This window comes from Vitis riparia, chromosome 10, assembly GCF_004353265.1.
Source record: "Vitis riparia cultivar Riparia Gloire de Montpellier isolate 1030 chromosome 10, EGFV_Vit.rip_1.0, whole genome shotgun sequence".
Classification (NCBI taxonomy): domain Eukaryota; kingdom Viridiplantae; phylum Streptophyta; class Magnoliopsida; order Vitales; family Vitaceae; genus Vitis; species Vitis riparia.
In genome coordinates, this window is record NC_048440.1 from 20,942,294 (window position 1) to 20,965,556 (window position 23,263).

Sequence of the window (23,263 nt, forward strand, 5' to 3'; positions counted from 1 at the left end):
CAACGAAACTTCTAACCACATTCCTCAGATAGTATAAGTCAGATTGATCCAGAATAATTCCTATAGCTGTTGATCCAACACCCTCTCAATCGTCAAAATAAGTCTCGGGCTACGTACCACACGGTAGCTTCTTTAACATCTTCCTTCTTTCTTAGTCCCTTGCTCCAATGGCTAATCCTTCTTTCTTAGTCCCTTGCTCCAATGGCTAATGGGTATCCTGGTACAGTTGCTCCTATATATATATAAACCATTAAAAAAAGATTTAGAGGTAACGGACTCACCCAACAGCTTTGGATGATCCAACCAAAGTAGCACTCTATCAGTGATCAAATGGATTCATTTATATTATCTTATAGCCAAGATTCCAATCTTGGGTAAAGAAAGTAATGAGGGGGACCAAACTAGACCATTATCTTGATGATTATACGTAAAGAAATGAGGGGGAGGGATGCATCCATAGCACTAATATATGGACGTCCCAACCCAGGAAGAAGTTCATTTGGTGAATGAATGAAGCTGCTTAAAGATAAATATATGATATGTACCTGCAGGCAAAGAAAACCAAAAAAAGTAGAGGAAGGTGGTTGATCGAAAGCAACCGGGGACATAAATTAAGGAGGCCATTGTCAGCAGAAGAGGCTCCATAGATTCCCTGTAGATTAATATACTCGTGGGTGAGTACTAATATACTCATGCGATCTCTCAAACTTATACAATGACACCCTTCATCTTATTCATTTAATCTCTATTCTGCCTTTCTAAGGTTTGTTTATGAATAATTAGGATTTAATTGGTCTCCGAACCCTAGTCCAGCTTGCTCAAGCTCGAGAATATTAGGTGGGTGACGTGTGTCCAAGCCATTGGGGTTTGACTTTTACGAAAATGTAAAGCAAATTGATATCGATATTGATGAAAAATTTTGTAAAAATAAAAGATGATTCAAATTGACTAAAAACTATACAAATTAATTTGGATGAAAGTTTAATCAATGATATAATAATTAATTAATGATATACATGTATTAAACTACAGTTTTTTTTTTTTTTAAAAAGAAAGTAATATGATAATATATGATGATAAGAGAATATGTATTAATATTTTTTCCATGCTTTTCAAACACACAAAAAAAATGTTTTAATAAAATTCCTATTGCTTATGCACTTGTGTAGAAAATCTAATTTTCAAAAATAAATTTAAATTATCATTATTCAATAACAATCTTTTTTTTTTTTTTTGTCTTTTATATGGTAATTGCATTCAAGTGAAATATAGGCTTATAAATAAAATTTTAAACATTTTTAAAAATTATTATATTAGAAAAAAAAGGAATACATTTTGTTATTATTATTATTATTATTATTATTATTATTATCATTTTATATAATTTAATATATTTTCAAGTATTGAAATTCAATAAAAGATAAGTTTTTTCTCCACATTGACATTTATTAGTTATAAATATAAAATTAAATTGTTATTATAAAAAAAATTCTTGACTTTGATGTTATTTTAAAATAAAAACAAAATTATATTATTATTATTATTATTATTATTATCATTATGTTAACTTAGAAAACACATTATCTTTGGGACCTTAATTCCAATATAACTAATTAATCGACTTGGTTACATTACTTTCGATGCTAATTTGATATTACATGACATTTGAAATTTAAATTTGGGACACGTGTACGATCCCATGTTGGGAGTGCATGATCCATAATTGCACCTCATCAACATATCAATTTTTTTTTTTTTTTTTTTTTTAATGCAAGCTAAGAAGCTAGAAGGAAGGTGAGAGGGGCCGATCAAACCCAGCACATGCAGTCAAAACGGTAGAGTCAGCAATTGTGGGCCGTCCGACATAACGACAAAAACGAAAATTAGCCAACTCATGCCACGTCTAAAACCCATTGAGTTGACCTCTAGAGGCTCAAAAAGTTTGGTCTATTTAAGGAGGGTCACCTCAACCTAACCTGTCCCGTTCCCGCTTAACAAACCAAGCTTTTTCTTCCTTCAACTCAATCCTGAGCTCAGATCCCATCACTCACCGCTATGGCAGAGGTCTCTGTGCCTCTAATCACTTCAATTTCCTCACGCCCATTTGATTTTTTCATCTGAATTCCATATATATCATTCTGGGTTTGGCCTTTTGTTCTTTATTAATCATGAACTTGTTTCATAACCAATTCAGTTTTTGAAAATAATAATAATAATAAATAATATCAAACTTGTTTTGGAAGCTGGAATCAGGTTTTTGTTTTCTTGTTCTTTTTATCTGCTGTTTTCTCTGCACCACTGGCATTATTGGATGATTCTTCTAATGATTTTTTAATTTTTTTAATTGATATCATCGCAGGGTACGATTATGGTGCTGAAGGTTGATCTAGGGTGTGAACGCTGTTGCAAGAAGATCAGGAAACTGATCTGTAAAATTCCTGGTGAGAGTCTTATATATGTGTTTGGTGTTGTTGAATTTTGAGGTTTTATGAATGTTGGATGCATTTTGAGGTTGTGGGCAATGTTAAAAGGATGAAGAACTGAGCTGTTCGTTTTGATTTTGATGATGAATTTTATGAACAAGAGAAATAAAAGAGTATGCTTTCCATGAGAAGGACAACGCAGTGATGATCAAAGTAGTATGCTGCTACCCTGAGAAGATCAAAACGAAGCTTATCTGCAAAGGTGGCAAAATCATCCACAGTATTGAGGTTAGGGCACCCGAGAAACCTAAACCCCCAGCAGACAAGCCAAAACCTCCAGCTGACAAGCCAGAACCTCCAGCTGACAAACCAAAACCTCAAGCTGACAAGCCAAAGGTACCGGTGCCAACTCCAGTAACAGGGTATCCACCATGCATCTATCCACCTGGAGTGTGTTGTAAGCCATGCTATGAGGGACGTAGTGGTGGCCCCTGCCACCATGGATGTAGGATTCCGCGCCAACCACCATCTTATGATGGATATCTGAAGCTAGTGCCATCCTATGATGGCTGGCCTTCTGGGTGTCGCTGTAACAGAAGCTATGGTTGCCGCTGTGAATTCTTTACTGAAGAAAATCCCGCATGCACCATCATGTGAATCATTCTCCATCGTGATTGTCCTTGTCTGGTTTTTTATTTCCTTTTCTCAGTTGGGTGTTGAGTCAGTGATCAGTCCTTTTCTCCTCCACAGCATCAAGGCTGTATAGGCCAAAAGAACCCAAAAGAACTGATCACTGACTCATCACCCAACCGAGAGAAGGAATTAAAAATACCAGACAACGACAATCACGATGGAGTATGATTCACAGGATGGTGCATGTGGGATTTTCTTCAATAACGATTTCACAGCGGCAACCATAGCTTCTGTCACAGCGACACCCAGAAGCCCAGCCATCATAAGATGGTGGTTGGTGCGGAATCCCATATCCATGGTGGCAGGGGCCACCACCACGTCCCTCATAGCATGACTTACAGCACACTCCAATTGGATAGATGAATGCTAAATACCCTGGCGGTGGCAGTGGTGGTGGCTTCTCGGTTGGTATAACCTCGATACTCTTGATGGTATCGCCACCTTTGCAGATAAGCTTCGTTCTGATCTTCTCAGGGTAGCAGCATACTACTTTGATTATCACGGTGTCTTCCTTCTCAATGAAAGTCTGGTCCCGTATTTCTCTTGTTCATAAAATTCTACATCAAAATCAAAACAAACAACTCACTTCTTCATCCCTTCAGCATTGCCCATAATCTCAAAATTCAACTATACCAAACACACGCATATATATATATATATATATGTAAGACTCACACCAGGAAATTTACATAGCAGTTTCTTGATCTTCTTGTAGCAGCGTTTACATCCTAGATTAGCAACCTTCAGCTTTATTTTATATTAATTAAATATTAAAAAATTATACATTTATCATTATTTATTTTATATTATATCATAATTTTAATATTAAATATATTATAATCAAATATCACAATTTTATCATGTACACTTATCAAATTTATATTTTTTATTGACATGTATAATATTATATATATTAATTTTTTCAATTAAATAATTTTAAAATATTTATTAAAATTTTAATTTCATTTTTAAGAGTTTTATTTTATATTTTTATAAGTTTTGATCAATTTTAGGTTTATCGATATTTTTTGTCAAAATATCTGTCAATATATCTTCAATTATTTATAAAATTGAAATATCAACATATCCGTCAGTCAATTGTAAGGTTTGTTTATGAATGATTAAGATTTAATGGGGTTTTAAAAACAAAACAAAAAAATTGTATTGTAATTTATAATTGTGAAACATATTTTTATGTCCTAAAAGCCCTTTATATGGTCTTCCTTTTACTCTAATTTCATTATAATCAAATGCAAAGTTATATTTGGGCATTGGTTGACTAGATTTGCCTTCTTAGTCATGGATGGATGGGGCTTTCTCCCTTGTCAAATAAGGAATCTAGAAATTGCTCTTGAAAAATAAAAACTATTATAGTGTTATAAATACAATGGTGAATGACCACATTGATGATTATTTATGAACTCCATTTACTCATCTTTAAGATGAGTAATGGGAGTTCATATTGTGAAGCCTATAAAAGGCTTCTTACACCCCATGTAAGAAGCATTCCGAAAAAAAGAAAGATATTCTCTTTCTTTCATTCTCTCAACATTTCTCTTCTTTGATTTCTTTCTCCCCTCTATATATATATATTATTAAAGTAATACATAGTCATCTCTACTTTTATTTGAGTCACATTTATTCTCATTTTACAACACGTTATCAGCACGAATTGCTCTGAAGGTAATTCTCGTATCTTAAACTTGAAGTTATTTATATAGAATAAAATTTTACATATTTATATTATTATTGATTTGTTTTGTTACATATGTTAAAAGTTATAAACAAATTATTTGATTTTGTTTATAATCAAAGTTATATCAATGCTATCAAGTTATTATAACCAATTCTAATAATATTATTTTTTCATATATATGAAGTTATTTGACAATGTCGAATATCACAAAACTCGAATTTGTGGCACTTGACAGTTCGGGAAAGAACTATCTATCTTAGATCCTTGATGTTGAAATACATCTTGATGCAATGAACCTTAGAGCTACGAGCAAAGAAGGAAATCAAAAGCATCCCTGTAGGATCGCGCAAAAGCATTGATTTTCCTTCGTCATCACCTCCATGAAGGTTTAAAAAATGAGTATCTCACGATAAAAGACCCTTTTACTATATGGAGTCATTTGAAGGAAAGATATGACCACCAGAAAACTGTGATTCTCCCAAAATCTCAATATGATTGGATGCACCTAAGGTTGCAAGATTTTAAAACTGTTAGTGAATACAACTCCGCACTTTTCAAAATCAGCTCTCAATTAAAGCTGTATGGAGAAAAAATCACAGAAGAAGACATGTTAGAGAAAACTTTTACTATGTTTCATGCCTCAAATGTGCTCCTATAGTAGTAATATCGAGAGCGTAAATTTACAACATATTCTGAATTAATATCCTGTCTTCTTGTTGCTGAACAAAATAATGAGTTTTTGATGAGAAATCACCAGTCTCGTCCAACTGGATTTGAACCATTCCCTAAAGTGAATGCAATATCGTCCCAAACTCGTGGGCGTGGACGAGGATGAGGACATGGTCGTGATCGTGGAAGAAATCCCTGATACCATGGTTCTTATAGTAATAATTCTTAGAAAATGAAAACCTCATTGCACCACCAGAAGTGGAACAATATTGAGGCAAAACAAGAAAATGGGAAGCGTTTACAAGATAAACTTCCTAAGAACTATGAGAATAATTGTTATAGATGTGGTATGAAGGGGCATTGGTCGCATACCTGTTGTACGCCCAAACATTTGGTCAACCTTTACCAAGCATCAATAAAAGTAAAAGGAAAAGAGATGGAGATGAACTTTACCGATGGTGATGGATTAAACCTAACCTACTATGACATTGATTTCTTTGGGGGTCCCAATGAAAAAACAGACCATTTGATAAATGATGAGAAAATTAACATTGATTGATGTTACTTTACATATGAAATAATACATTATTATGTCTTATATTGACATCTGATTTTCTTTGTTATTTACATTATGCCTTGTTTTTTTTTTTTTTTTTTTTTTGTTATATCTGAAATCCATGTGTTATTTGGTCTCAAGATGAATGAGAATGATGTAAGTCTCGCAGACTGTGTGATCACGCACACAATTCTTCGAGATAAAAGATATTTTCTCGAATTGATATTAATAAAAGTTAATGTAAGTACCATATATGGTACTACAAACTTAGTTGAAGGCTCTGGAAGAGAAAATATAACATTACCAAATGGAACTAGATTCCATATAAATGACGTTTTATATTCTAGAAAATCCAAAAGAAATTTGCTCAGTTTTAAAGACATTTGCAGAAATGGATATCATATTGAAACTATGAATAAAGATAATGTAGAATATCTTTACATTACTTCTATTATATCTGGCCATAAGCTTATAATGGAAAAACTTCCGGCTTTCTCCTCTGGGTTGTATCACACAACTATAAAGCCTATTGAATCATATGTTATCGTGAACCAGAAGTTCAACAACCAAAAGTTTTTGTCATTTGGCATGACAGGCTAGGTCACCCAGGGTCTTCAATGATGCGTCAAATAATCGAACACTCACATGGGCATCCACTAAAGAACCAGAAGATTCTTTCATCCAATGAATACTCATGTGCTGCCTATTCACAAGGTAAATTGATAATCGGGCCATCTTTTACTAAAGTCATATCTGAGTCACCAGTCTTTTTAGAAAGAATACATGGGGACATATGTGGGTCTATCCATCCACCATGTGGATCATTCCGTTATTTTATGATCTTAATAGATGCTTCTACTAGGTGGTCACATGTTTGTCTCCTTTCTACACATAACGTTGCCTTTGCTAGACTCTTTGCACAAATAATCAGATTACGAGCACAATTTCCAGATTATCCAATTAAGACAATACGTCTTGATAATGCTGGCGAATTTACTTCTCAAATATTCATTGACTATTGCATGTCAGTAGGGATACATATTGAGCATCATGTTGTTCATACTCATGCCCAAAATGGTTTAGTAGAATCCTTAATCAAATGTCTCCAATCAATAGCTCGACCATTACTAATGAAAACCAAATTACTTACTTCCGCCTGGGGACATGCTATTATGCATGTTGCAGCTTTAGTTCGTATTCGACCTACAACTTACCATGAATACTCCCCTTCACAACTTGTGCTTGGAAAGCAACCAAATATTGGATAAATTAAAAACAATATTGCCCAACAACAATTGTGCATATGATCAAACAATATGAAGTACGTCACAAAATGATCAATTATAGTTGCAAGAATTTGAACAACAATTTTTTTTATTACACTTTAAACTAATTATTTAACTAGTTTATGTGATTTAGACCAAGTAGGAGAGTATACTTGAAAAAGTTTCAATCTAGAGAGAGTGAGTACTACACTCCTATTCCATATATATTAGCATAATTTCTGGTAAATTCTTAACAAAAAATTATACCAAAAAATAATTTTAAGCTAATTAAATCACATAAATAAGTAATAATTATTTAATAAATATTTTTGACCCCCAAAAAATAAAATAATATATCCATAAAAATAGATTACAAAAAAACAAGAGCATAGGAAAAAACGGGGCTCAAAACGGACACCGGATGAGGTTACACGCGCCTCACACACTTGACCCGCGAGTGGAGAACGTGTGGCACATGTGGCATGTGCTGGAGGTCATCTTCAACCTCCAATAGTGGGTAAAAAATTTTGCAATATGGGTCAAATGACGCGGTTGCAACCCGAATTTCAAACAATTGAAAAAAAAAAGTTTTTCGATCGGGACCTTGAAGGGTTTTAAACTTTAGGTTGTTTCTAACAATTCTAAAACATTTAATCATCAAAAAAATAACTTAAAGATCTCCATAATTGATTAACAAAATTCGATTTTTCATATCTTCATAGCCAAGATCGAAAAACTCTATTTTAACACCTACTTCGGCCTCATTTTACATGTATTTTTACCTTAACAATATAAGAAATCTCTCTACAACAATTAATTAAACAAAAAAGTTCTCAATCTTGCTCAATTTAAAAAAAAAATATAAAACAAATTCTCTAGGGTTCATACCCATATTTTCGAATTTTCAATTTTCACCAAACTGAGCCAAAAAAACCGAAATTGATGCTACATATCAACTATAATATATGTAAACAACAAAATCTAAGAGTTTAATTTGAGTAAAACACAATAATTTGAACAAATAAAATTTTTCTTGAATCTTTAAACAAGAAAATTCCGAAAATTTAAAATAAAACTTAATTACTCCCTATTAGCCCAATGGTTCTCCTAATCGAGTTTTGATAATAACAAATCATGGTTAAGTGACTAATTGTTTTAAATGGTAATGAATCTCATGTATAAATTCGGAAATTCATCAAATGACCAAATAGATACAAGATCGAGACTTTGTGAAGACTTTTGATCATAGGAAACGAATGCAAGATGAATGCATGGGTGCACTTAGGATTTTCATACTGTTTCATGCATCTTAGAAAACTCGGTTTATCCTTTAAAACTTCCATTTCATTAAAACCCGAGTTTTATCAAATGTACCTTAGGCAAAAAGTTTAAAATTGGCATATTAATTCACCTAAAGACCTTGCCTAAGTGTTAGAAAAGAAATGAATTAAAAAAAATAGATTTTTGGAGCCAAAAGGCTGAAACGATCGAGGCTATGGCCAACCGGCTCAATCGGTTGGGGAACCGGTTGACTAATTGCCCTTGTCCGATCGAGGTCCGGTCGAGGAGTGTCAAAAACACTCTCTCTCATCCAATAGCTTCCTCTTCCCGGTTGAGGTCACCCCTTCCCTGTCGAGGTCCAGTTGACTTCCGGTTGAGGCAATAGTAACTTGTCAAGCATTAAATGTTCCAATGGCTAGTGAACCGATCGACCCCTAACTCAACCAATCGAGGCTACCTTTTGTTGTTTTTGGCTCCCGAGCTTAGAAACCTATAAATTGAGAACTCCACTTCATTTATGAATAAGAGAACAGTTGCAATTAATTGTCTACCTACATGTTCTTGACCAAAAATATCTCATTTCTTTCTCAGTGCATTAAATCATACTTGCATATCTTTTAGTGCACCCTGGTGAGTCATCCTAGCTTTGTCTTGTATTTGAGCTATCTTTGAGCTAGGTTAAGGGATTCATTTTTGTTAAAAACTGAGTGTTAAAGTCTTCAAGAGGTTTGAATCTTGAAGAGATTGTGTAAGAGCTCATTGGAGTCGGAATCCAAATGTAAGAAGACTGAAAGCTTGGTTGAAGCTTCAAGTTAGTGGAACCCTCACTCGGTTAGGAGATTGAGGAGAGTGGATGTAGGCAAGGAAGTGTCGAACCACTACAAAACCCGAGTTTACATTCTCTAACTCTATCTCTTTATTTTTGTTTATATTGTGCTTGAACTTGTTGTGTTTGAAAAAAACCCAATTCACCCCCACCCCCCCCCCTCCCCTCCCCTTCCCTTTTTGAGTGTTTTTCTTAATTAAACATAGCTTTTATTTTCTCACTCCCAAATTAAACAACGAAATTACATATATAATGTATCAATTTGAAGCTTGTGACAAGAGGAACAAAAGGCCTAAGGTTTCATAATAAATAAAATAAAATAAAATAAAATAAAAATCATACACAGTCATGGATCACAAATTCGACTCCAAAAATAAAATAAAATAAGAATCCAAATTTTTTTTTAAAAAAAAACCATACAAAGTCTTGGATCACATATTCGACTCCGAAAATAAAATAAAATAATAAACCAAAAATTTTATTTTCGATTTCCAATTATAGATCCTAAATCATGTAAATCTTGCTCTAATACCACAGGTAGAATATTTATATGATCATATAAATTAATCATACATGATTAAAGGATACTAATAATGTAAAATCATAATAAAGAACATATTTGTTTGAGTCATCGCAAAAAAACAGGTGATTAATTGTTGCAACCAGGTCTTCCTCTTTATGATCTTGATAATAATTATGGTGGCTCTATGGAAAAATAGAAAAGACCCTTTTTATCTAGATTAGAGAGAGGACTTAGCATAACTCAATATTGGGTTTTCATTGGTCCCTCCCATAATGGGCTTTAATGAGACTCATAGCCTACTTTTTCCGCTCAATTGAGCTTCTACTCAAAAAATGCAAAACTTGGTTCAAAATATGATCACTAGTTAATTGGGCTCATTATACAATAGACTATCCATTAACCCATTTTTGTAAATACAAATTATTCAATTAATGTTAGCCCATATAAAAAATTTCCAACAGTAGCATCACATAGCGTCATTAGGATCAAAAATCACATAACTAAATTCTCTAATCATGACTTCCAGAAGTGGCTACCTCCAGAATTCTCTAAGCATTATGCCAAACTCCTCCTTGCTGTAAAGTCTGCAGGTTGATCATGATAGCCATGTAGTAATCGACAATGGAGAAACATTACAACCAAAACTTCGAACCACATTCCTCAGCTAGTATAATTAAGGCAGGTTGATCCAGAATAATTCCTATAGCTGTGGATCCAAAACTCTCTAAATATGCAAATCGAATGAGTCTTTAGCTACCACACAGTCCCTTATTCAAACGGCTACTGGGAATCCTGGTACAGTTGTTCTTATATATATTTGAGGAACCTTTGGTTCCAAATAACATGGATTAAGTAGTTGTATAGGAAAGAAAATAAACCATTAGAAAAAGACTTAAGAGGTCACGAGCTCACCTAACAGCTTTGGATGATCCAACCAAAATGGCACTCTATCAGTGACCAAACTGCGCCATTTACTCATTTATATTCTCTCATCGCCACGACTCGAATCTTAGGTAAATAAAGCAATGTGGGGACCTAACTAGACTACACTCTATCAGTGACCAAACTGCGCCATTTACTCATTTATGTTCTCTCATCGCCACCACTTGAATCTTAGGTACATAAAGCAATGCGGGGACCCAACTAGACCACTATCATTATGATTGTACGGAAAATGAGAGGGAGGGATGCATCCATAGCACTAATATATAGACGCCCCAACCAAGAAGAAGTCCATTTGATGAATGAACTGAGCTGCTTAAAGATAAATATATGATAAAGCAACCCGAGAAATAAATTAAGGAGGCCACTGTCAGCAGAGGCTCTATATATTCTCTGTAGATTAATCTACTTGTGGGTGAGTGCTAACTGGTAAGGAAGTCAGCTGCATAGGTCGACGCTCCAGTCCATTTCATGGGCCATGTGATCTCTCAAATTGATTCAATGACATCCTTTATCTTATTTATTTAATCTCTATTCTTCTCTTCTAAGGTTTGTTTATGCATGATTAAGATTTAATGGGATTTTAAAAACAAAAAAAAATCGTATTGAGGGCGAATGATAGGTTGGGGGATGTAGGGTGTCAACGTGCCCCCTGGTACGGTTGGGGTATTTTTAGAATTTTATTAGTCAAAATTAGTATAAATATCTTTTTATATAACCCTAATTTGATACAAAGCGAAAATTTTCTTTTCTGTTTTTATTAGTCCACAAACATTATTGGCCTATACAGTGATGTTGTGGAAGAGAAAAGAACCCAAAAGAACCAATCACCTACTCAACACCCAACTGAGAAAAGGAATTAAAAACACCAGACAACGACAATCACGATGGAGTATGATTCACAGGATGGTGCATGTGGGATTTTCTTCAATAACGAATTCACAGCGGCAACCATAGCTTCTGTCACAGCGACACCCAGAAGCCCAGCCATCATAGGATGGCACTAGCCTTATATATCCATCATAAGATGGTGGTTGGTGCGGAATTCCATATCCATGGTGGCAGGGGCCACCATGACGTCCCTCATAGCATGACTTACAGCACACTCCAGTTGGATATTCTGGTACTGGAGTTGGCACCGGTGCCCGTTCCTGTTTCTTTTTCTCATGCTTAGGCTCCTCATCAGTCTTCTTTGGCTTGTCTTTTGCAGGTTTTTGCTTCTCGTCAGTCTTTTTTGGCTTGTCAGGTGGAAGTTTTGGATTCACGGGTGTTCTAACCTCGATACCCTTGATGGAATCGCCACCTTTGCAGATAAGCTTCGTTCTGATTTTCTCAGGGCAGCAGCATACTACTTTGATTATCACGGTGTCTTCCTTCTCATCGAAAGTCTGATCTCGTATTTCTCTTGTTCATAAAATTCAACACCAAAATCAAAACAAACAACTCATTTCTTCATCCTTTCAACATTGCCCACAATCTCAAAATTCAACTATACCAAACACACGCATATATATGTAAGACTCTCACCAGGAAATTTACAGAGCAGTTTCTTGATCTTCCTGTAGCAGCGTTTGCACCCTAGATCAACCTTCAGCACCATAATCGTACCCTGCGATATTATCAATCAAAAAAATTAGAAATCATTACAAGAATTATCCAATAATGTCAGTACGTGGTGCGGAGAAAACAGCAGATGAAAATAACAAGAAAACAAAAACCTCATTCCAGGTTCCAAAATATGTTTGATATTATAATATACTATTTTGAAAACAAACAGTTTTTCCAGAATTTGTTTTCAAAACATGTTTGAACTTTTTCAGGCGTGAAGGGAGTGAAGAGATTAGGGGCGCGGAGACCTCTGCCATCGCTGCGAGTGATGGGATCCGAGCTCAGAATTGAGTATTGAGTAGCTAGGCTGAGGTGACCCCCCTTTAAGTAGACCAAACTTTTTGAGTCTTTACAAGTCAACCCAATGAAATGTGGAAACGTGGCATGAGTGAGCTCAGGTTCGTTTCATCATCCAGTTTGTCGTTACGTGGGATGGCTCACAACCATTTTATCTGCATGAGTTGGCTTTGTCCACCACGTTTTTCTCAGGCTGGTCAGGTACAATGATGATCATTCACCCCCGGATGGGACTAGTATGACTTGCTATGACTATATATATATATATATATATATAATTTTTATAAAATCAAAAAATCGATATATTTCTAATTATTGATATTATTATTTAAAATATCGTAAAATATCGCAATCATCAGCATCTCGGATAAGTTAGCATTTTATTAAATAACATGCATCAAATATATATATATATCAAGGAGATTAAGGAGTTAAGACAATTCATAAGTCTAGGTTTCTCTGATCTCCAAGATCAAATCAATAGAATTGTCAACCAAGGAAACCTCATGGATATTCCAGAATCTTCTCATGTTAATGATAATGAGAGAGATACTTTTTTGAATACTGCGAGTAGGGTTATCTTCCAAAGGTGGGAAATCTCCCTTACTATAGTAGTCAAAGATAAATTTGTCTTTGATATTATTGCTTTGATTGATTCAGGAGCAACTGAAAATTGCCTTCAAGAAGGTCTTGTACCTATTCCTTTATGCGAAGAGACTAGTCAGTCTCTAGTTGGAGCCAATGGCAAAAGACTTGCCATTAAGTATAAATTAACAGATGTTCATATCCGTAACCATGACATCTGTATTAAGCAAACCTTTATCCTTATTAAGGATCTTAAGGAAAAAGCCCTCCTAGGAATACCCTTCTTAAGCTCTATTTATCCCTTGTGGGTAGATAACCAAGGGTTAGAATAGATGATCCACCTAAGATATTAGGTACCCAGTTCATTCATAATCTCATTATAAATGATATTTTAAGCATTTTATGCATTTCAAATTTTCAAACTGATATTTTGAACCAAGGAATTTTAAAAGTTGTTTTCACATCTGAGAAAACAATTAAGTATATAGCTTTTAAGTATAATTTAACTTATTGGATTATTTTAAACCCTAATTTTCAAATTGAGTATATTAAAGGAGAATGTAACTCAATCCCTGATTTCCTAACCCGTGAATTTTTGCAGGATTCACACAAGAACATGGCCCCCAAGAAAGACAAACAACCTCTTAGGTCCATTAAACCTACAGGTTCTAAGATTTCCCATTCAGCTCTTTCTAAAAAATTCATGCCACTTTATTATGACCATTCTGAGGTAACAGGTGCTTCCAGCCACTTCAATCATCACATTCCTTCAGCATCCCCTAGTAGGGATATAGATTCAAGCTCGGAATCTCTACCTTTTGTGGAAGATTCCTTCCCCACAAATCCATCTTTTAACAATACTAACACTTTATCTGATTATATCAATTGCATTTTTGAATGGCAGGGAAGGTATGAGACTCTTGAAAGGCTGTTGATTCGTCTGTAATGATAATATAGTCCCACTGGACTATCCAAACTAGGCCAAAATTGCTGAAAAATAATAGTAAAGGGGGAAAAGCTGAAAGTTCTCTAAGAATATCAAAAGAACTTTTGAATAAAGAAATATGGGACATCTCATTGTTGCAGATTCTAAAAGCTCAAGCCTCATTTTCCCTACTGGAAAATGGTGAGAATAAGCATTCTACCCCACTGGTGAATGATAAATTGAGTGAGGAAGAGTTGGGTTACCGTATGCTAAGGATGTATCATCATAAGACAGAGAATCTATACTTTCTTCAGCCAAAACTACGTCTCCTAATTTTGGAAAAGGCTAAGTCCTCAGCAGAAGAAAAACAGATCTTCATCTCTTCATACAAGCTCCTCTTTTGTCATTAAGGCTAATCCCTCTCAAAAGGAATTAGCATCAAGCTCCTCTTTTTCAAACAAGCAAATTGTGGTGGCTGCCAACCCCACACCTCTTTCAACAAAATCAAGATATTGGCAAAATGATTTAAATCAAGCTCTTTTGGTTATAGAAAGAGAATATTTCTCTGAAAACCCCAGAGAGATTGCTGCAAAAGCTTTTCAAGAAGGGAGAAGGGAGAGCATAGGCTTATGAGAGAAAATTTAAGTGTTCTTACAAATGAGGACCGAGCCTTCTTAAATAGGCAAAAAGGAATCTTGAATAGTAATAATGAACAGTAGACCCGTGCTTGAATAGTGCTTGAATAGTAAAAGTGAACAGTAACAGGGAACTGTAGAACTTTTGACTATTAACCCGGAATCTTGTTTTCAGCTGAAATGACTGCTGATCAGGGAGGAATATATTCTGAGCGATGATCCATTAGGAGCTCCGCCTATGCTCTCTCTTCTCTCTTCTTTCTCTCTCATCATGTAATCCCTTCAAGCTTTCAAGCTTTCTTCAAGCTTTCCTACCCTCGTCCATTGTAAGATATTTCTCCTTATGTATAATATAAGTATGTTTTGATTACCTCCTATATGGATGGTTTTTAATTAATTTGATTTTAATTTTATGTTTTTTATTTTGTACCGCCTACATGGTCGGTTTTATGTTTTTTATTTTATACCGCCTACATGGTCGGTTTTAAGCTTATCATGAACTAACAAGTTTTTTTGTTCCTTCTCTTTAAATTTCTGGTTGGATATCTTTTGTATTTTCTAACCATCTTCTTTGTTTTGAATCATGGCATAATTCTTGTTTTCATTGCATATGACCTTGTCCTGGGTGTCTATGGTATCAGAGCCATCGGGAAGGGAAGTTGGGTCTTGTTTTGGGTGTTCTTGGCCTATCCTAGGATAGGTAGCAGTGTGCCTAGGAGCGCGAGCCCTGCCGGTTGAGCCGTTGTTAGCCGTGGATAGGCGTTTGTTAGGCTGTAAGAGGGTTGGGGTGACGTCTCATAAGGTTTGTCAATCTGCTATTAGGCTCTAGATCAAAACCCTAAAATGAGTTCAATTTTCCGAACCATGTCTAGGAGATCCAGTGATTCTCAAGATACTATTGTAAACAGTGAAGAGATCAATTATCCTAAGATCCAAAATGATTTAGATAATTGGAAGTTACCCAAGGTGTCTAATCAAGAAATTTATAAGAAATGAACCTTTAAGTTCTTCATAGATTATACCATCAAGACCTCTGAAATGTCAGTCAGCTTAGAACAAGACGACCAAGTCATAAGACTTCTAGATAACAGATCCATTGAAAAGCATAAGAGAGATGGCTATAATTTCATACACTTTGGTATGATTCAAGTAGCAGCTAAGCCTTTGACAAGATTAGGTTTAAACACCTCTATTGTCATGTGTTTAAGGGATAATAGGCATCTCAAATATCGAGATTCTATTATAGGTGCAATCCAAGTTAGACTGAATGATGGCCCAGTTTATTTCCAGTGCTATCCTAACTTCACAGTTAGAATAAGAGATGCAAACATCTTAGATTCAGTTGTCCTGCATATTAAGACCCATGGCTTTAAGATCAAACCAGGAAACAGTCCTGTTTCAATCATAACCAGGTTTGCCTATAAGAGCATGAACACAAGCGTTGGATCTGGAGCTCTTTGCACCAGTCCTAAAGGTGAGACCACTTACTTTCACTCAGATATGCTAGATAAGTCAGATTTCATCATCCCCAAGAAGATCTTGTGGAAAGATGTTGAGTTTCCTGAAAATTGGCATTTTGCTAATGCTGTTCCAACCATAGCACAGCGTTCTGAAAGTATTGAACAGATTGTTCAATATCTTGATGGAGGAGGAGAACTGGTTTTCTCCAACTCTTTCAAACATTCTAGCAGTCCTAGAGTTTCTGTTTATGAACCCTCTAGAGCTTCAAGCTCTTCCATCCCAATTAGACCACTAGGGAAGAAGAAGGTTCCAGCTCAGGAAATCCTAAGAATATTAAGCTAACAGGTGTCAGAAGTCACACCAACGTGGCTAGACCATTTTACACTGAGGAAAATGAGTCTACTCAGGAATCCCAACAGGATGAGTCCCCTGTTATGTCTCCTACCTATTCCCAAATGATTAACACAATAAGCCTAAGTGATGAAGAATTTAAGATCAACAAGGATCTCTTAAGAAAATACTTCTATTCTGAAGTCAATAAGCAAAGAAATGATTGGTTCTTTAGCACTGTCCCTAAGGTCATTAGAACCATTTACCAAGAAGAATTCTATGCCTAATTAAGACAAGAAAAGAAAAATATTAAGTTTTGGATTTGGTTTGAACTCTTCAAACAAGAGGAATATCCAGATTATCCTTGTAAGCATAAGATCACTGAGTCCTTTGAATTTTCTAAGGAATTCCAAGAAAATCCCCAAATCAACCAAGCCTTTGTTGATAGGATTAATCAGAAGATTAAGGATAATCTGGTTGCCCCTTTGACTGTCCAACCTCATAAGAGAATCAATATGGTTAAAGGTGATATTAGTTCAGAAGAAGAAGCTAATGAACTAATTAAAATGTTTAAGGAACCCCATAATCAAATTATTTCAAAAGATATTAACAATTTAGAAACCTTTAAGACTAGGAATTACTATCCTAGACCTACTTTTCCTGACATGCAGTTTGAGGACAGAAATCAGTATACTCAAGCCTCATACACCAGTGGTACTATCTATGAATGGAACATAGACGGTATGACCGAGTATAACATACTCACTAAGCTTCAAGAGATGACCATGGTAAGTACAACCTATAAATTAAACAATAGACTGCCAGATCATGCTGTAGCTCAGACCATTGTTGCTGGGTTTATAGGTCAGCTTAAGGGTTGGTGGGATAATTATCTCACTTTTGATGATAGAAATAGTATCCTTAAAGCTTATAGGATTAATGAGAATAGTGAAGTTGTTAAGGACGAAGATGGCCAAGATATAGAGGATGCAGTGGCTACTCTAATCTACTCAATATCCAAGCACTTCATTGGAGATCCTGCAAAAATTAAGGATAAAACTGCAAATCTCTTAACCAACCTTAAGTGTCCTAAGCTTCATGATTTTAGGTGGTATAAGGAAGTCTTCCTAACCAAATTCATGCTAAGGTCAGATTGTAACCAGTCTTTTTGGAAAGAAAAATTCATCTTAGGATTACCCAAGCTTTTCTCTGAGAGAATTAGGATCAAGATAAGGGAACAGTATAATGGTCAAATCCCTTATGATAAGCTAACCTATGGTGAGATTATAAGCATTGTCACAGCTGAAGGGATTAAGTTGTGCAATGACTTCAAGCTTAAGCAACAAATGAAGAATGAACAAAAAAATCTACAAGAATGAATTTGGATCATTCTGTAGCCAGTTTGGTTTCAGCCAAAAGGAAACTATGCCTCCCTCTAAGCAAAAACCAAGCAGGAAGCCTAGCAAAGATAAGTTTTACCACAATAAGAGAGGTACCCATGACAACTATAGGATGAATGATACTAAGCAGTCAAGACACTTCTAAAGAAGGGTCAACAAAGATACCCAGAAAAAGGTAGAAACTCCTTTAGATGTCAAGCCAATTATCTGTTTTAAATGTGGCAAAGTTGGCCATTATAAAAAAGATTGTAGAGTTAAGCAAAAGATTAATAACTTAAGTGTCTCAGATGACCTAAAAAATATGCTTTGTAAGGTAATGTTAAACTCCACAGATTCTGAATCAAGAACTGATTCAGATAATGAAGATGACATTAATCAACTAGACAGTAGTGGTGAAGTTTCTAGCCAATCTTCTAGTGACCAAGCCGAATGTATTAAAGGTAATTGTAATTGTCGTCCTAAAACTATAAATGTCATAAGCCAAGATCAAGAATTCATCCTAGATACTTTAAGAAAAGTTGAAGATGAAAAGACTAAGCAAAATTTTTATGAAGTTTTTAAAAAATCTGTTGTTAAGGTAGAAGCCAAGAAGACTGTTAATCCTTATAACCTTAATGATATCTTAAACAGGTTTGACCAACAGTCTCCCAAGGAAGTCAGCATTAAGGAACTTCATGAATAAGTTAAACAGCATAAAAAGGAGATTAAGGAGTTAAGACAATTCATAAGTCTAGGTCTCTCTGATCTCCAAGATCAAATCAATAGAATTGTCAACCAAGGAAACCTCATGGATATTCCAGAATCTTCTCATGTTAATGATAATGAGACAAATACTTTTTTGAATACTGTGAGTAGGGTTATCTTCCAAAGGTGGGAAATCTCCCTTACTATAGTAGTCAAAGATAAATTTGTCTTTGATATTATTGCTTTGATTGATTCAGGAGCAGTTGATAATTGCCTTCAAGAAGGTTTTGTACCTATTCCTTTATGCGAAGAGACTAGTCAGTCTCTATTTGGAGCCAATGGCAAAAGACTTGCCATTAAGTATAAATTAACAGATGTTCATATCCGTAACCATGACATCTGTATTAAGCAAACCTTCATCCTTGTTAAGGATCTTAAGGAAAAAGCTCTCCTAGGAATACCCTTCTTAAGCTCTATTTATTCCTTGCGGGTAGATAACCAAGGTATAAGAACAAAGCTTTTTGATAAGGAAATTCTTTTTGAATTTGCTAATCCTGTTGAAAACATCACTCTTTGTGATCAAGAAATTAATCTGGTTAGAATAGAAGATCCACCTAAGATATTAGGTACCCAATTCATTCATAATCTCATTATAAATAATATTTTAAGCATTCCTTTATGCATTTCAAAATTTCAAACTGATATTTTGAATTAAGGAATTTTAAAAGTTGTTTTCATATCTGAGAAAACAATTAAGTATATGGCTTTTAAGTATAATTTAACTGATTGGATTATTTTAAACCCTAATTTTCAAATTAAGTTTATTAAAGGAGAAAGTTTCATTCCTAATCACTCAACTCGTGGAATTTGCAGGGTTCATGAGACCATGGCCCCTAAAAAGAATACCCAAGCTCCTAACCAGAAAACCCAATCCAGTCAAGCTCCTTCTCCCCATAAAATGCTATGGAGCCAACAAGTTGAAGAAGAAGAAGCAAGGCTTCATTCTTCTAACCCTATGCCTAACAAGATGATGACCTTGTACTATGATCATTCTGATCCAGCTAATCCAGTCAAGGCCACCCAGTACCCAGTTATTTCAGGGTCCCAAACCTTCAAGCAAGTCACTAAGGCTAATCCCTCTCAAAAGGAATTAGCATCAAGCTCCTCTTTTGTCACTAAGGTTAATCCCTCTCAAAAGGAATTAGCATCAAGCTCCTCTTTTTCAAACAAGCAAATTGTGGTGGCTGCCAACCCCACACCTCTTTCAACAAAATCAAGATATTGGCAAAATGATTTAAATCAAGCTCTTTTGGTTATAGAAAGAGAATTTTTCTCTGAAAACCCTAGAGAGATTGCTGCAAAAGCTTTTCAAGAAAATTTTCATTATCCCTCTGGTGATATTTTAAAAACAAGAGAGTTTTATGAAGCAATCCTTACAGAAACTGGTTCTGTTAAAATTAAGCATCATGCTGACAAATTCAGCAATATGGGTTTGGCATTCTCCACCTGCCATATCTATAAGATTCTTACTGTCAAGCAATGGGATGGAAATCCTAATCTTTCAAGGGAATTTTCTGAACCATCAAAGCCAAGGTTTTTTAATTATTGGGATTATCAGAGAGCATGGTTTAATGCTTTTCTGATCCAGAATAGGGACTTCCATCATTCATGGATGTTCTATTTTCCATCTAAGAATCATCTTTTCTCTTTCCCATTTTGGTTCTACAGTTGGTGGACTTATTATGGTCCGACTATTAAGATTCTTCCTAAGCCCATCCTGGATGGCTTTGAGCTATTCAAAAGTTCTTTTGATATTCCTAGAGAACTTTCAGCTTTTCCCCCTTTACTATTCTTTTTCAGCAATTTTGGTCTAGCTTGGATAGTCCAGTGGGACTATATTATCATTATAGACAAATCAGCAGTCTTTCCATATCTGGGAAGGACTTTTAAAACTAAATGGTGGGATGCCTTGAAAAATGATGCATCTATTGATGCAGTCAAGCAGTATTTCCTCAAGAACCCCACACAAGTCTCAGCCAGTGATGATATGTCTCAGTTTCTCCTCAAAAAGCAACAACTACAAGCTATGCTCGCAGCAGCTAAGACCCCTCAAGATTTCCAGAAAATCCTTGAAGAAGGAAGCTCAAGCTTTTCCCAAGAAAATTCTTATGCAGAGTCTGATGATTCAACAAGCTACCTTGTTCATATGAACCATCAATAAAGAAATTAAAAAAAAAAATCAATATTTAAATATTAAACATAATTTATATTTTTATAAATATTATTGTTGATAAATATCTCAATAATTATAATTTTTTATATATTCAATTTAGTAAATAAAATTAACTAATTTTATAATATATAGATATATATATATAGAAAATTGGATTTTTTTTTTTCTTAAAGAGATGATATCTCCCAAATATTTTCTTTTTTGAGAAAATCGTCTATTCAAGAGATAATTTATCTTTTTTTTTTTCTTTTTTTTGAGAAATCGTCTCTTGAAGAATGAATTTTAGAAAAAGGGATAGGAATTTTTAGAAATTGTCTATTCAAAAGTTTATAGTGTGTAATTTTTTAAAAAAATGAATTTTAGAAATCATATTGTGGACCTCATTGGATAAGAATTCTTTTTTTTTTTCTGACCACCTAGAGAATGAGCTGTTTTTTGGGTGGCCAGATGAGACCGGAAGTGAAAGGAAAACAGAGCATGGGTGAGCTATTTTGGCGGCTAGATCGGACAGAAAGAGAAACGCCAGAGGAAGTGATATAGAGATTTTGAGTTCCGGAGCAAAAAAGGGATTGTTTGGGGAGAGAAATAGAAAAACGGGAAAAAATGAGTGGAAGAGAGAAAGAGTTTTTTTTTTAGCAGGTGAGAGTGAGAGCTAGGAGAACAAAAAAAAAAACAGGAAAATGAAAAAATTCTGGAGAAAGTGAAAACAGAGCTTGGATGAGCACTTTCAAGTGCCGTTTCCAGGCAGATTCCTTATTTATTCTCTTCATCACTATGTTCTTCAGGCTTTTTGATGGATTCTGATCACTGTTTGATTTGTTTGGAATGGATATGATGTTGCACTGTTTTTCTTTCATGTTTTGATCTGAAATGGCTCACTTTTCAATAGGAGATGATTGAATCACTGGTCTTGGAACCCATTGATTTCAACATGGAATGGGTTTCCATTTAATGAGCCATTTCATTTTTTTTTTATTCTGATGTTAGTTATACTCTATTCTGGGTTGTTCATTTATCTGCATCTATATTTCTATCTCCATCTCTATATATCGAATTGCTCGTTTCAAATGATGCTTCCTTTTTTTTTTTTTTTTTTCTGGAATTTGATTTTCTGCCGATTGTACTCGAGAAGTGGAGGCCGCTGAAAAGGTGAAGAAGGGTGCCGGAGGAAGGAAGGGCAGTGGTCCCAAGAAGAAACCCATATCCTGGCCCGTCAAGGCTGGTCTTCAATTCCCGATCGGTTGTATCGACAGATACCTCAAGAAAGGCCATTATTCTCAACGCGTTGGAACCGGTGTCTAAGTCTACCTTGCTGTCGTGCTGGAGTACCTAGCAACTGAGGTTTTGGAGTTGGCTGGAAATGCAGCATGGGATAACCAAAAGCATAGAATAATCCTGAGGCATGTTTTGTTGCTCATGGTGGTGTCCTGCTGAATATCAACCATGTTCTTCTGCCAAAGAAGATTGACAAGACAGCAAATGAACCCAAGTCGCCATCCAAGTCTCCCAGAAAGGCTTAGTTTATCAATTGTGTTAGAGAAAGACTTGTCTTCTTCTTATCTCTCATCATAAAACGCCACCAATGCTAACTTTAGTTTGTCATGGGGACAACATTTAATGAGGATGATATTAGAAGTCTCCATTTCCAGTTTTCATCATTACTCAAATTTTTTCTCTCTATTTTATTTATCCATAAAAGCCAACCATGATATGAAAAACCATTTTTTCCTATGCTCCATTTTCCACCATCTGATTTAAGAGCCTTACTCATCCACTTGCTTTGATTCTAAATCATTCCATAAGGATTTCCACCAAAAAAAACCTACCCATTACCACATCTCATCCTCTTTAATTCTTCATATTTTGATATCAAAGTGTAATTTTCCCAAATTTTTAATTTTCAAATTTAATTTTCAAAACTCCGATTTCTTTTAAAACTAATTTTCAAAATTCCAATTTTTAATTAATTTTCAAAACTTCGATTTCTTTCCAATTTAATTTTTCAAAACTCCCATTTTTCAAGTTTAATTTTCAAAACTTTGACTTCCCAAACTTTAATTATTTTCAAATTTAATTTTAAAAATTCTATCTTTAAATAATTCTTCAAAAGTCCGATTTTCAAATTTAATTCTCAATTTTCAAAATTCCAATTTTCACATTTATTTATTTAATTATTATTATTTTCATTATTAGTATTATTCTATTCTATTTATTTATTTATTTTTAAAATT

At 34.7% G+C, this 23,263-nt stretch overlaps 2 protein-coding genes and 1 pseudogene across 3 annotated transcripts; 2 read left to right on the plus strand and 1 right to left on the minus strand.

Annotated features, from left to right (window-relative positions):
- The first annotated feature begins 1,977 nt into the window (after positions 1-1,977).
- LOC117923417 (protein PYRICULARIA ORYZAE RESISTANCE 21-like) lies at positions 1,978-3,177 on the plus strand. Of its 2 annotated transcripts, none has more exons than XM_034841684.1 (3): positions 1,978-2,064; positions 2,360-2,441; positions 2,587-3,177. In XM_034841684.1, exons 1-3 carry the CDS (start codon positions 2,056-2,058, stop codon positions 3,078-3,080), a joined length of 585 nt encoding a protein of 194 aa, XP_034697575.1. In that variant the 5' UTR covers positions 1,978-2,055; the 3' UTR covers positions 3,081-3,177. The 2 variants fall into 2 exon arrangements, with proteins under 2 accessions (XP_034697575.1, XP_034697576.1); XM_034841685.1 differs by lacking the exon at positions 1,978-2,064 and adding an exon at positions 2,071-2,253.
- An 8,531-nt stretch (positions 3,178-11,708) lies between these two features.
- Positions 11,709-12,773, minus strand: LOC117923749 (heavy metal-associated isoprenylated plant protein 6-like). Its single transcript, XM_034842185.1, has 3 exons — positions 12,731-12,773; positions 12,402-12,483; positions 11,709-12,276 (listed from the first exon to the last, which is right to left on the minus strand). Exons 1-3 carry the CDS (start codon positions 12,737-12,739, stop codon positions 11,774-11,776), a joined length of 594 nt encoding a protein of 197 aa, XP_034698076.1. The 5' UTR covers positions 12,740-12,773; the 3' UTR covers positions 11,709-11,773.
- A 93-nt stretch (positions 12,774-12,866) lies between these two features.
- LOC117923221 lies at positions 12,867-22,552 on the plus strand (annotated as a pseudogene).
- Positions 22,553-23,263: the final 711 nt, after the last annotated feature.